The sequence below is a fragment of the Ovis aries genome, chromosome 9, assembly GCF_016772045.2.
Source record: "Ovis aries strain OAR_USU_Benz2616 breed Rambouillet chromosome 9, ARS-UI_Ramb_v3.0, whole genome shotgun sequence".
In the NCBI taxonomy this organism is placed as follows: Eukaryota; Metazoa; Chordata; class Mammalia; order Artiodactyla; family Bovidae; genus Ovis; species Ovis aries.
Window position 1 is genome coordinate 94,614,371 of NC_056062.1, and position 14,535 is coordinate 94,628,905.

The 14,535-nt window shown below is 47.4% G+C and overlaps 1 protein-coding gene across 8 annotated transcripts in view; it reads left to right on the forward strand.

Annotated features, from left to right (window-relative positions):
- Positions 1–14,535, forward strand: part of COL14A1 (collagen type XIV alpha 1 chain) — a 225,232-nt gene that overhangs the window by 180,731 nt on the left and 29,966 nt on the right. For all 8 annotated transcript variants that reach the window (XR_009595100.1, XM_060394001.1, XM_042254547.1 and 5 more), the window contains exons 41-44: positions 1,687–1,740; positions 2,206–2,277; positions 12,948–12,983; positions 13,929–13,995. Coding sequence is in view for 7 of the 8 variants with exons in the window: in XM_060394001.1 (XP_060249984.1) it covers positions 1,687–1,740; positions 2,206–2,277; positions 12,948–12,983; positions 13,929–13,995 (229 nt within the window). In the remaining variant the exon portion in view is untranslated. The remainder of the gene's footprint in view (positions 1–1,686; positions 1,741–2,205; positions 2,278–12,947; positions 12,984–13,928; positions 13,996–14,535) is intronic.

Here is a 14,535-nt window from a genome sequence, read left to right on the forward strand (position 1 = left end):
AAACCACAAGGCCCGGTGGGCTCTGGAGCCTCTGCCTTATCTGGCTTTGAGACTTGCTGGCATTTGAACCTGGGAACAGGATGAAAGGGCCCGCAGACCATTGCTTTTCCTACACACGCATCCTTCCTATTCCATACCTTTCTCCCAACTCACACGATTTCCTTTTGTCCAGCCTCATCTTTACCCTCTTTTATTTGATTCCTGGAGATAAGGAGAGGGAGAGTGAAAGGGGGCCCCTAAGGAGAAGGGTTTTCACGTGCAGGAAGAATGGGGAAGTTTCACTGGGAAGGTGGCGCGCTCCAGAAAGGGGTTGGGAGAGGCAGCGCCGACGCTGGCCGATGTTGGTTTGAAGTGATTTGAGATGAGAATGGATTCCCAGGTGGCGCTAGAGGTGAAGAGGCTGCCTGCCCAGTGCAGGCGACTAAGAGACCCAGGTTCGATCCGGGGTCAGGAAGATCCCCTGGAGAATGGCAAGGCAACTAGCTCCAGTGTTCTTGCCTGGAGCATGCTATGGGCAGAGGAGCCTGGTGGGCTACAGTCCATAAGGTCATAAAGAGCTGGACAGGACTGAAGCGACTTAGCATAAGAATGGACTATTCTAAGAGGGACAAGTCCCAAGAGGAGAAGTCCACTTCTCCACGTAGTAGAAGATAATGTCTTGAACAAAACCTTATGAATTTATTATAAAATTGAGACTGGAAAGACCCACACCCACAGCCAAGAACCGCAGCCCTCTGACAGCAGGCCACTCCAGGTGTTCTAGTTTTTTTTAACATTCACATAAGATAACACACACACACATTCAGTGATTGGAGAAGATAATTTTTAAAGAGCATCATTTGCTTTCTGCCTTTAACTCTTCCATCATGTACTAAGAAGCAAACGTGTGTTCATGTTGACTTTCATTCACAAACTTGCCCAGCAGTCAAAGCTGTATCACCGCCGCAGGAAGACCCCTGATCCACCCCCAGGCAGTCCCTGAAGAGCTTCAGAGTTACAGACACTGTAGTGTGTATGCGAGTGTGTGTGCGAGTGTGTGTGTGTGTGTGTGTGTGTAAGTTGCTCAGTTGTGTCCAACTCTTTGCGACCCCATGGCTCCTCTGTCCATGGAATTCTCTAGGCAAGAATAATGGAGTGGGTTGCATTCCCTTCTCCAGAGGATCTTCCTGGCCCAGGGATCGAACCTGGGTCCCCAGCATTGCAGGCAGATTCTTTACTATCTGAGCTAAAAGGGAGCCCGATACTGTAGTACTCCCAATTTGTAATATACTATTAGATTCCTGTGATAGGGGTTCCCTGTCCCTAAACTCTTAGGTCCTGAAAGACACTAATTCATCTTTGTGTCTGGTTGTTAATGACCAGAATTGATCCCCCTTCTCACTAGTTATGTTTAATTAAATAATAATAATAAAAAAACACTTTCTGAAAATAAGTTCCTGTGTAAGTTTATAAGTGGCATTTCTTACACCTAACATTCTTACATTGGGCTATTTCATAGAGCCAACAGACACAAAAGTCTTTGCCAAGAACAGTTCCCATGAAGGGTTTAAAAGCAGTGAATCCTTGGAAGTTTGGAGCAAATGACAGGACTTGCTGCCCCAAATATGAAGTGGGATTAAATGCACCTTTTCTGAAAGCCACATAAAGCAGCTGCAGAGTTGACATGCCGTGTTTTTCTTCCCCCAGGGCTTTCCTGGAAAGGACGGATCCTCCGGCCCTCCAGGTCCACCAGGGCCAATTGTAAGTATTTCCAGGAACTGCTGGGGCGTGGTGCTGCTTTAACACCGTTCACTTCTTGTGAGAGCTTTTCTGCTGCCAGGCCTTCCCTTTGCAGCCATCTTTGCTGTAGTGTGATGGCTCAGCCTCTGGGGCAGCACTCTTCCTAAGCATCCTCTAAAAGGAATGTGTCTGAGGGGCTTGATTATTCCACCTCCGAGGCACTTTGCCGTAAGATCACCTGCACTGATTTCTTTTCTACTAGACACAGGTAAGGCTTGAATTTGAAAGAATTACATCTAACCAACATAGTGGAGACTTTTCCAAAGAGAGTCTTCCTTAATTCTGTGGTAGTTGGAAACAGGAATAAGCAGTGAGTCCTGAAGTCTCGGCTTCGGGAAGGTGGGGGGTGCTTTTGCTGCCCCTTCTGGAGAGCTGTTTTGTTGGGAACGTCTGTCTTTAACTTTGCTCCATCTTCCTGTCCACTAGGGCATTCCCGGAGCCCCTGGAGTCCCCGGGGTCACAGGAAGCATGGGACCCCAAGGTGCCCTCGGACCGCCTGTGAGTATGTGGCCGCAGCCCGTCAGGATGGCTGCCCAGGCATCCTTCTGGCTTATTTGTGTCTTTAAATTGACAGTGTCTCTTGTGGTCAAAGTGTGTTTCCAGTATTGGACTCTTGAGGAATCTGTGAGGAAAACAGAGACTCTCCTAGGATAAAGATTAAGATCAGACTGTGCGTACATCAGGGCTGAAGACAAATGGTCCCGACGGGGAGTGATCTGCAGCTGCGCTTCCGCTTATGTATACTTGCATTGTTTCCCATTCTGTGCTTGGCTAAGTTAACTCAGTGCATCTTTTCAGGGGTTGGATACGATGATGTCTATTAATTAGGCCTGTCTCCTGGACAAAGTCAAGGATCAGTGAGGATGGGAATAGGTTTTTCTTCCCTAAGCTGTATGAGAAAGACAGAATTTTGCCTTAAAACACACCCTAACACATAAGATGGACAGGGAGGCCTGGCATGCTGCGATTCATGGTGTTGCTAAGAGTTGGACGTGACTGAGTGACTGAACTGAACTGAACTGAACTGAACACAGAAGTGAACAGTGGTGTAAATGAAAACTCAGGGAATGAAATAAATCATTTAATTGCCAGTTATAATGATAACTATTATAATAATTATTAGCTATAAAAAACCAATAATTATAAAATAACTAATTAACAATTAATTATATAATAAACAATACCATTAAACAATGTTATTTAAATGATTGATATTAATTATAATGATTATAAATTGTTTTATTAATATCAATTATATTTTTATCATATAATCTATACAGTGTATTTATAATATAATTATACATAAATTCTAATTAAATTAATTAAATAGTATTCTTGCCTTGAGAACCCCATGAACAGTATGAAAAGACAAAAGATAGGACCCTGAAAGATGAACTCCCCAGGTCGGGAGGTGCCCAATATGCTACTGGAGATCAGTGGAGAAGTAACTCCAGAAAGAATGAAGGGATGGAGCCAAAGCAAAAACAACACCCAGCGGTGGATGTGACTGGTGATAGAAGCAAGGTCTGATGATGTAAAGAGCAATACTGCACAGGAACCTGGAATGTTAGGTTCATGAATGAAGGCAAATTGGAAGTGGTCAAACAGGAGATGGCAAGAGTGAACGTTGGCATTCTAGGAATCAGCGAACTCAGATGGACTGGAATGGGCGAATTTAACTCAGATGACCATTACATCTACTACTGCAGGCAAGAATCCCTTAGAAGAAATGGAGTAGCCCTCATAGTCAACAAAAGAGTCCGAAATGCAGTACTTGGATGCAATCTCAAAAACGACAGAATGATCTCTGTTCGTCTCCAAGGCAATCCATTCAATATCACGGGAATCCAAGTCTATGTCCCGACCAGTAGTGCTGAAGAAGCTGAAGTTAAATGGTTCTATGAAGACCTACAAGACCTTTCAGAACTAACACCCCAAAAAGATGTCCTTTTCATTATAGGGCACTGGAATGCAAAAGTAGGAAGTCCAGAAACACCTGGAGTAACAGGCAAATTTGGCCTTGGAGCACAGAATGAAGCAGGGAAAAAGCTAACGTAGTTTTGCCAAGAAAATGCACTGGTCATAGCAAACACCGTCTTCCAACAACACAAGAGAAGACTCTACACATGGACATCCCCAGAAGGTCAGTACTGAAAGCAGATTGATTGTATTCTTTGCAGTCAAAGATGGAGAAGCTCTATACAGTCAACAAAAACAAGACCAGGAGCTGACTGTGGCTCAGATCATGAACTCCTTATTACCAAATTCAGACTTAAATTGAAGAAAGTAGGGAAAACCACCAGACCATTCAGGTATGACCTCAATCAAATCCCTTATGATTATACAGTGGAAGTAAGAAATTGATTTAAGGGACTAGATCTGATAGATAGAGTGCCTGATGAACTATGGACATCCGTGACATTGTACAGGAGACAGGAATCAAGACCATCCCCAAGAAAAAGAAATGCAAAAAAGCTAAATGGCTGTCTGGGGAGACCTTACAAATAGCTGTGAAAAGAAGAGAGGTGAAAAGGAAAGGTATAAGCATCTGAATGCAGAGTTCCAAAGAATAGCAAGAAGAGATAAGAAAGCCTTCCTCAGCGATTAATGAAAAGAAATAGAGGAAAATAATAGAATGGAAAGACTAGAAAATTCAAGATACCAGGGGAACATTTCATGCAAAGATGGGCTTGATAAAGGACAGAAATGGTATGGACCTAAAAGAAGCAGAAGATATTAAGAAGAGGTGGCAAGAATACACAGAAGAACTGTACAAAAAAGATCTTCATGACCTGGATAATCACAATGGTGTGGTCACTCATCTAGAGCCAGACATCCTGGAATGTGAAGTTAAGTGGACCTTAGAAAGCATCACTACAAACAAAGCTAGTGGAGGAGATGGAATTTCAGCTGAGCTGTTTCAAATCCTGAAAGATGATGCTGTGAAAGTGCTGCACTCAATATGCCAGCAAATTTGGAAAACTCAGCAGTGGCCACAGGACTGGAAAAGGTCAGTATTCATTCCAATCCCAAAGAAAGGCAATGCCAAAGAATGCTCAAACTACCGCACAATTGCACTCATCTCACATGCTAGTAAAGTAATGGTCAAAATTCCCCAAGCCAGGCTTCAGCAATACGTGAACTGTGAACTCCCTGATGTTCAAGCTGGTTTTAAAAAAGGCAGAGGAACCAGAGATCAAATTGCCAACATCCGATGGATCATGGAAAAAGCTAGAGAGTTCCAGAAAAACATATATTTCTGCTTTATTGACTATGCCAAAGCCTTTGACTGTGTGGATCACAATAAACTGTGGAAAATTCTGAGAGATGGGAATACCAGACCACCTGACCTGCATCTTAAGAAACCTGTATGCAGGTCAGGAAGCAACAGTTAGAACTGGACATGGAACAACAGACTGGTTCCAAATAGGAAAAGGAGTATGTCAAGGCTGTATATTGTCACCCTGCTTATTTAACTTCTATGCAGACCACATCATGAGAAACACTGGACTGGAGGAAACACAAGCTGGAATTAAGATTGCCTGGAGAAATATCAATAACCTCAGATATGCAGATGACATCACCCTTATGGCAGAAAGTGAAGAGGAACTAAAAAGCCTCTTGATGAAAGTGAAAGAGGAGAGTGAAAAAGTTGGCTTAAAGCTCAACATTCGGTAAAAAAGATCATGGCATCTGGTCCCATCACTTCATGGGAAATAGATGGGGAAACAGTGTCAGACTTTATTTTTTTGGGCTCCAAAATCACTGCAGATGGTGACTGCAGCCATGAAATTAAAAGACGCTTACTCCTTAGAAGGAAAGTTATGACCAACATAGATAGCATATTCAAAAGCAGAGATATTACTTTGCCGACTAAGGCCCGTCTAGTCAAGGCTATGGTTTTTCCTGTGGTCATGTATGGATGTGAGAGTTGGACTGTGAAGAAGGCTGAGCGCTGAAGAATCGATGCGTTTGAACTGTGGTGTTGGAGAAAACTCTTGAGAGTCCCTTGGACTGCAAGGAGATCCAACCAGTCCATTCTGAAGGAGATCAGCCCTGGAATTTCTTTGGAAGGACTGATGCTAAAGCTGAAGCTCCAGTACTTTGGCCACCTCATGCGAAGAGTTGACTCATTGGAAAAGACTCTGATGCTGGGAGGGATTGGGGGCAGGAGGAGAAGGGGACGACGGAGGATGAGATGGCTGGATGGCACCATGGACTCAATGGACGTGAGTCTGAGTGAACTCCGGGAGATGGTGATGGACAGGGAGGCCTGGCGTGCTGCGGTTCATGGGGTCGCAAAGAGTTGGACACGACTGAGCGACTGAACTGAACTGAACTGACAGCTCCCTTTAGTAGTCATTCTAAAAAGCCGTAGACTTATTCCGACTGGAATGTAGTCACGTTGTCATTGTTCCAAACCTTTTTAGGCCTTCTCTCTTCAAGTCACGCTAGTGACGGGCCACAGAGGAAGGCTAAGGGCTCTCCTTACACATCCTTGTCCGTTATCTCTGCTTTAGTCCACTTCCCATAATGTGCTCGGGGAACAGGAGTTCCAGAAGCCGTCCGCAGGGCTCAGAGGGCGAAAGGTTCTGGGCAAGAAAGTGCCAGAGACAGCGTGTTAAATCTGCTTCTCAGAAAGTCATGAGAGGTCTCAGGGTGCCCAAGGCTTCGAGGCATCTTGAGGCGCAACAGAAACAAACAAAAATAAACCCGAAACTGGTTTGAATTTGGTTGGACAATAAACAAATGCATTTGTGCAGTGTCCCTTAATCCAGTTCGACTTGATCCTAATCCTAGGAGGATGGATAGGAAGGAAGAACAGGCCCTAGAGGGTGCTTGGCACGGGATGGTGGCTGTGTGTGAGGGGACAGAGTGACTCTGAAATGCGGAAAGTAAGGAGGGCCCCACCCTGCGAACCACCTGGACTTGTGTAGCTCTGGAGCAGACTTTAAACATGGGCTTTAAATAAATTCAGAAACAGCAGTAGTTTTTTCCTGGAAATAGAACGCTTGTTGATATTCCCTTCAGTTGCTGCCAATCAGCAGAAAAGGGCCCTTGACAGTGGTGTTTGTGCCAGAGGCAGCACTGGAGTCTCCTCAAAGCCAGGGGCCCCCTGAAGCGCCCAGCCCAGAGTTCCCCTGGGACGCTGGGTGGGCACAGCCGCACGCCTGCCTCCTGCCAGATGGGCTGTGCCTCTCGGGGTGAAAGCTTGATTGATTTCCCGTGGATGGCTGTCCAGGAAGGCAGGAGGGAGAGAGACCAGGAGAGACACGCTGCCCGCTGAGAATAGTTTGTTTCCTATGGTCTGTGCCAGGAAAAGGCTGGCTTTCACGCACGCTGCCTTCAGCTGCTGACTTCCCAGGGCAGAACGTGCATCGCTGCTGCTGCTGTTTTAATTCCTACCCGAGGCATAAGCTCAAGGTTGCCTCCCCTGCAGGAGAGCAGACAGTGAGCAAGCGCGTGCAAGGGGCCCCGAGCTCCGCTGGAAATAAATGCCGGCGGGTGCACCAGTGTCACGCCGCACCGTGAGCTCTGCATCAGAGGTCAGGAGACCTGGGTTCCAGGCGTCACCCTCACACGGCCTTAACTGGCTGTGTAGCCACATCGCTTAAGCTTCTTTACCTGCCTTCTCAGAATGTCAGTTTCCCAATTAATTCATTCAAAAATGTTTATTGAGTAGCTATGCTGGATCATTGAAAAAGCAAAAGAGTTCCAGAAAAACATCTATTTCTGCTTTATTGACTATGCCAAATTCTTTGACTGTGTGGATCACAATAAACTGCGGGAAATTCTGAAAGAGATGGGAATACCAGACCACCTGACCTGCCTCTGGAGAAACCTGTAGGAGGTCAGGAAGCAAGTTAGAACTGGACATGGAACAACAGACTGGTTTCAAATAGGAAAAGGAGTACGTCAAGGCCTTATACTGTCACCCTGCTTATTTAACTTCTATGCAGAGTACATCATGAGAAACGCTGGACTGGAAGAAACACAAGCTGGAATCAAGATTGCTGGAGAAATATCAATAACCTCAGATATGCAGATGATACCACCCTTATGGCAGAAAGCGGAGAGAAAATAAAAAGCGTCTTGATGAAAGTGAAAGAGGAGAGTGAAAAGTTAGCTTAAAGCTCAGCATTCAGAAAATGAAGATCATGGCATCTGGTCCCATCAGTTCATGGGAAATAGATGGGGAAACAGTGGCTGACTTTTTTGGGGCTCCAAAATCACTGCAGATGGTGACTGCAGCCATGAAATTACAAGACGCTTACTCCTTGGAAGGAAAGTTATGACCAACCGAGTCAGCATATTAAAAAGTAGATACATTACTTTGTCAACAAAGGTCCGTCTAGTCAAGGCTATGGTTTTTCCAGTGGTCATGTATGGATGTGAGAGTTGGACTATAAAGAAAGCTGAGCACCAAAGAATTGATACTTTTGAACCATGGTGTTGGAGAAGAAGGGACTCTTGAGAGTCCCTTGGACTGTAAGGAGATCCAACCAGTCCATCCTAAAAGAAATCAGTCCTAGGTGTTCATTGGAAGGACTGATGTCGAAGCTGAAACTCCAATACTTTGGCCACCTGATGCAAAGAGCTGACTCATTGGAAAAGACCCTGATGCTGGGAAAGATTGAGGGCAGGAGGAGAAGAGAGCAACAGAGGATGAGGTGGTTGGATGGCATCACTCCATCAACCTGCCTCTGATGGAGTGCACGGTCACGTCTTCGCAAGTTCACAGCTTGACGGTTCGTGCGTAGGGGGCTTACCGTGCTTAATAAACGTTTGGTAAAACAAAGAACGAAAGTGTGATTACATTCTAGTTAGGCTGGTACTCAGGTGAGTATGAGGAGATTAGTTTTACAGATTTAGGGTCAGGCATGGAAGCTCAACTCAGAGCTGAGCTAGGGGTATTTTGATTTTAGTTAGCAGACAACTGAGCGACTTCACTTTCTGTTTTCACTTTCATGCACTAGAGAACGAAATGGCACCCCACTCCAGTGTTCTTGCCTGGAGAATCCCAGGGACGGGGGAGCCTGGTGGGCTGCCGTCTACGGGGTCACACAGAGTCAGACACGACTGAAGTGACTTAGCAGCAGCAGCAGACACCTAATATTTGGGACTTGGACCATGAGATCATTCTTCTTTCCTTCAGTACTAAATTCTATAAATCTGTGAATGTAGCTACTGTATTTTCTTTTCTTTGCATGTCAAGTGTTCCTGAAATCAAAGTAAAATATGCCAGTTTTTCTTGCTGACATCTACAGGGACTGTGTGTTTTCCATCAAAGCTTGTTTTGGTGGAGTTACAGACCTTCGTTCACTCAGGAATTTTGAGTTTGTTTTTATTTTGCAAAATGAAAAATCAAAGGAAAGACGTCAGAGAAGTTGGAATAAAAAACAATTTCTTGTCGTTCAGATGTGTTCACTAAATGTGTCTTTCCGGGAGACCACCTTGCTGTGTCTCGAGGCTACTTTGGCACAAGCGTTGGTAGGCTGAGTGTGAGGAATTTCAGGCCTCGTTAAACGCATCAGTCTCTGCACACCAGAGGCGCCGACACCTGCTACTGCCCGTTCCCCTCATCACTCAGGTTTCTTTGACCAAGTTTCAAACAGGAAAAGTTAACACATGATAGCTAGCAATGGAAACATTAAGAATACGTTGGTTCAGAGACAAAAAATATTCAAGATGAGATAGATTTTAAGAAATGACTCAGAGACTAATTCTGAATGACTGGAGTGAGATTTGGGAGGTGTTTGTTTGCTTTTTAAATTACTGCCTTAAGAAAAGTATTGCCCACACTGAAATGGAAGGTTCAGGCTAGCAAAGGTGTTGAGCAGTGCCCTCTTTCATGGCAGCAGTAGAGTGCACTGTGGCGAGCAAGGGTTCTGGAAACCAGCTGAGTGGCTTCTGGTCCCAGACTTTCCACTTTCTTATTGTGTGACCTTGGGCAGTTTATTTATCCTCTCAATGCATCACTCTCTTTATATGTGAAAAGCAGAGACGTTACTTTGCCAGCAAATTCCGTCTAGTCAAGGCTACGGTTTTTCCTGTGGTCATGTATGCATGTGAGAGTTGGACTTACAAAGAAAGCTGAGCGCCGAAGAACTGATGCCTTTGAACTGTGGTGCTGGAGAAGACACTTGAGAGTCCCTTGGACGGCAAGGAGATCCAAGCAGTCCATCCTAAAGAAGATCAGTCCTGGGCGTTCATTGGAAGGGCTGATGTTGAAACTGAAACTCTGATACTTTGGCCACCTGATGCAAAGAGCTGACTCATTGGAAAAGACCCTGATGCTGGGAAAGATTGAGGGCAGGAGGAGAAAGGGACGACAGAGGATGAGATGGTTGGAGGGAGTAAATGAGTTCCCCTTACAGGGGTGTTAGGCAGCTTAAATGAGTTAATGTGCCGAGATGTGTACTTGACATGTGGTAAAAGCAGCTTGAGTTTTAAACCACTGGTATCTACAAACAATTTCTTGGCTTATTAAAGATGAGGAACAGATACTAACTTTTGTATCCTGATTTGGGAATTGAATTTGAATTGTATTTGAATTTGTATTGCATCAAATGCTTGAAAAGGAAGTAGGCAGCAGTCCTAGATTTATAAGAAATATTTTAATTTAACATTGCACTTAAGTGAATATTCAAGTGACTCTTTTAACAGGCTAGGTGGTTTTGGGAATATAAAGTAATATAAGTTATGATCCCCAGCGTTAGAGATCTCACCATCTCCATAGCGAGAAGAGAAATCTTTGTGTTACATAGTTAAATACGGCTTCCCGGCTGGCAGCATGGTAAAGAACCCAGCTGCCAAACAGGAGAGACAGGAGGCTTCACTGGTTCTGGAAGAGCCCTTGGAGGGGGAAATGGCAGCCCACTCCAGAGTTCTTGGCTGGAGACTCCCTGGGACAGAGGAGCCTGGCGGGCTGCTGTCCATAGGGTCACAAAGAATCTGACATGACTGAGCAAATGAGCACACACATGGTTAAAAGTGTACCGTGATAAAGATTTAGTGTGGAACAGGCGGTACTTGAGTGATGCATTAGAATATTGCTGGTACTTGATAGATAAGATACACGCTTAATGCCTTTCTCACAAGTGTCCTGATACACTGACTGGACCAGGTCTGCAGGAATGAGAAGTTGTCCTTTTGATAAGCAGGTGGTAGTGGACGTTGGGGCCACACATCATAACAAGCCTTTGGAAGCAAGGACTCTGACTGCCACACGGGTATCTGAGAGTCACCGGGCGGCTGGATGCAGGCGGAGCTGCCGGCGGCCAGCAGGCACCCAGCTTTCTGAACTGCATCCGGAACTGCATCGGAGGCGAGACTTGTGGCTGTGCAGAGGATGAGCCGGAAGAGGAGGGTCCCTCGTTAGGGAAGCTGGCTGGAAGGAAGGCGGGAATGCCCTGGCGTGAGATGGTTGGGCCAGCAGCCAGGTGGTGGAGCAGAGGGGTGAGTACGAGAGGAGCTGCGATGCCGAAGTGTGGGGGGCATTCCTCGGTGGCCCCGTCACGAAGACCCCGAGCTCCCACTGCAGGGGCTCAGTTCAGCCCCTGGTCAGGGAAGTAAGCTGCCCCGTGCCGCAGGGCACGGCCAAGAACAACACAAAACGCGTGAGTGTGTGAGAGGCAGGCGTGCGAGAGGCAGGGGAAGGAAGGGGGACGGAGGGGCGGGCGGGCCGGGCGCACCTGCTCAGGGAGTGGGTGTCGCGCTCCCTTCCCTCTGGAGCCCCACCCTCAGCAACAGCCTGTCTGCCACCTGAATCAGCCCCAGTGCAACTATTTGCACCTCTGACAGCCGCAAACAGCACAGGTCAGGGCGTCTCGTTTTTCCAGGAAGCCAGTTTACCTGCACACAATGGAATGAACAGAATTTTTATTTTGGATGACTAGCTGAATAGAGATTTTTGGAAAAGAGACTGTTTGATTTGGGACCTGTTGAGATTACAGTAACAACTGGGAACAGCCTGACAGCGTGACAAGTTCCATCTGTAAATGGCACTTTCTATCCTTCTAGTAGAGGTTATAAAAAAGTGTTGTTCGGTAAACTTACTACCCTGCCTTGGAGTTGAAACAACGAGAAGAAATTCTTCTGAAGACACATGTTTTGCATTATACATGTAATTTCACTGCACAAACACTGAAAAAAAACACCGTTGTTTTTCAGCAAAAGTTTTTACAGATATGGTAAGGTTTCCTATGGGTCAAAGAGTAGCTAAGCCACAAAACAAAACAATAGTTGAGCTGGGAGCTCACGTTAATACAGGCTCACATTACCAGGGAGAATCAGGGAGAAAGCCTCACGTGCCGCTAATCCCGAATGGAAAGAAGAGCTAGCGTTTCACAGATTCCACCTTTCACTTGAGCTCTGAGGTTGGAAGATGTTTTCCTTTCTGTGAGAGATATGCCTTCAAAAATGAAAACCATGTCTCTTCTCAGCAGAGATTTGTGAAATCGACTGTGCAGCATCAGGAGAGAGAGGCATTTCGTGTGAAAAGATGGGAATGATTTATTCAGCGACACTGTTACAGAGCAGTATTGCTGCAGGATCCCAATTTTGTGTTCAAGCGTACTGTGACTTGGCATGCAGAGACTGGGCAAGTGAAATGTTTAAAATGTCTGTAGGACCACAGTGGGGACGTGGACGCAGAGAAGAGACTCACAGACACGAGGAGGGAGGAAGGAAGGAGAGAGCAGGGCGAGTGGAGAGACGAACACGGATGCTCACCTTGCCATGTGTTAGACAGATCGCAGTGGGAAGTTGCTGTGTGACCCAGGGAACTCAACCTGGCTCCGTAAATCCTGGAGGGGTGGGATGGGGAGGGATGGGGAGGGAGGAGGGAGGGGTTCAGGAGGGAGGGGACACATGTCTACCTTCGGCCACTTCATCTTGTTGTATGGCAGAGACCAGCACAATATTGTAAAGCAGTTATCCTTCAATTACAAATAAATGGATAACCGACGAGGTAACAAGAACAGCACAGAGACGCTGCTGCTTGGCGGGGTGACAGGCTGCTGTCTGTTTACTCCTGTGGCTGTGTGTCTACTTTGGCTGCAGAATGATGAGCGCTAAGGGAAACCTCTTCATACAATCAGAAAAGATGCGTACCATCATGCTTGGCTGAGTGCAGCGTCCTAACTCGACAATTTACAATTTTGCAGGGTGTCCCTGGAGCAAAGGGAGAGAGGGGAGAGAGGGTGAGTATCTCCGGGCCCTCGGCTGCGTGGCTTCGTCCGGGAGCCTGGTGAGGGAGGGTGGTTCTCTGTCCCGGTCAGTCATCGCTTCACTACCCGACCCCCGACCCGCCTCCCCTGACCCGCCTCCCCCGACCCCAGCTCACCCGCCTGTGAGCACCTTTTCAAGCGGATCCCCCCACGGGCTGGAGGTCAGGCCAGCTGGCTTCTCGTTGCAGCTCTGCTCGCCCGGCGAGGTGACCTGAAGCATTTGTTTAGGGCTGAAACGGAGAGGACCACTCATTTAACTCACAGAGTGGATTTAATGAAGACATACAGCAGATGGGAAGAGGTTTCAGAGAAGTAAACGCTCTGTTCAAAACGCCGAGCGGTAGATCGAGGCTTGCGTGTTTCCGATATCGGCACCCAGGAAAACAGTGACGTGCGGGGTCAGAGCACTGGCCGTGAGGCTTAAAACGGGTCATTTCAGGGGCCGTTTCTCTCCTTTGAGAAACTGCCGCTGCTCAGATAATCGTGCAGTCACTTCTGATAGACGCAGTGGTGAAACTTCCTCGCTGGGAACTTGGGCAGTGCGTTTTTACCTCTGTAAATGGATTTAGCGTCTTTCTCTGGTCGCTATTAGTATTCAGTAAGCCACTGCTTGAGAAAGCGCTGTATTTTACAAGCTCTAAAGAGTGACAAAGAAGGCGTTAACTGATATATAGTTAATGGGTTTGTTCCAAACACTGAAATTCTTTTAGAATGTGGGACCGGAGCGGGCTCTCGGGAGCCTGCGGGCGCCTGCGGGGTGCTCGCCCCTTGCCTGTGTGCGCGGTGGGCCGTCCTGCCCGCTGCTCGGCAGCGAAGGGCCGGGGGCGACGGTGGGTCCAGCCCCAGCTCCGCCCTGGAGGTCCTGCCCCGGGCTGGGCGGCGGCCGGGAGTCAGCGCTCCGCTTTTTCTCTCCCCCAGGGCGACCTTCAGTCCCAAGCGATGGTGAGGGCGGTGGCGCGCCAGGTGTGCGAGCAGCTCATCCAGAGTAAGTGCGCCGCGGCCGCGGGTGGGCGCTGGCTCCGGGCGGGCGGAGACGCGCCTTCTGCGCGCACGGACTCAGCGCGGTCTCGGTGCAGGCCCGCCAGCTTCGCACCTGGCCATCGCTGACCCACCTGGGGTCACTGCCGCTTTAGATGCAGCCTCATTACAGATTACCCTGGCCTTCCACAGCGACGGTGCAGACGCCAGATTCCTCCCTGCTGTTGGTCTGGAAGCCCCCTGTTCGCCCGTATAGGTTTAACTTGACTGCCCAGATCAAATCTTCTATTTCTTCTTCATCTCTCCAAATCAATAAATCTTCTTCATCAAGTGCTAAGGACTTGAAAGCTGCCAAACTAAGGCAGCAGAACTCGCCCCCCAACCTCCGGACTTAAATCAGTCTCTCTTTCTTATCCGTGTCTTTGGTTGCCCACGGCCCTTCTCTGCAAGACTCACGCCATGAGACACAAACACGGGAGCACACGCACGCACGGGTGCAAGCCTCACGGGGCGTGTGACGGGGTCCTCGCGTCCACGCCAGAACCTG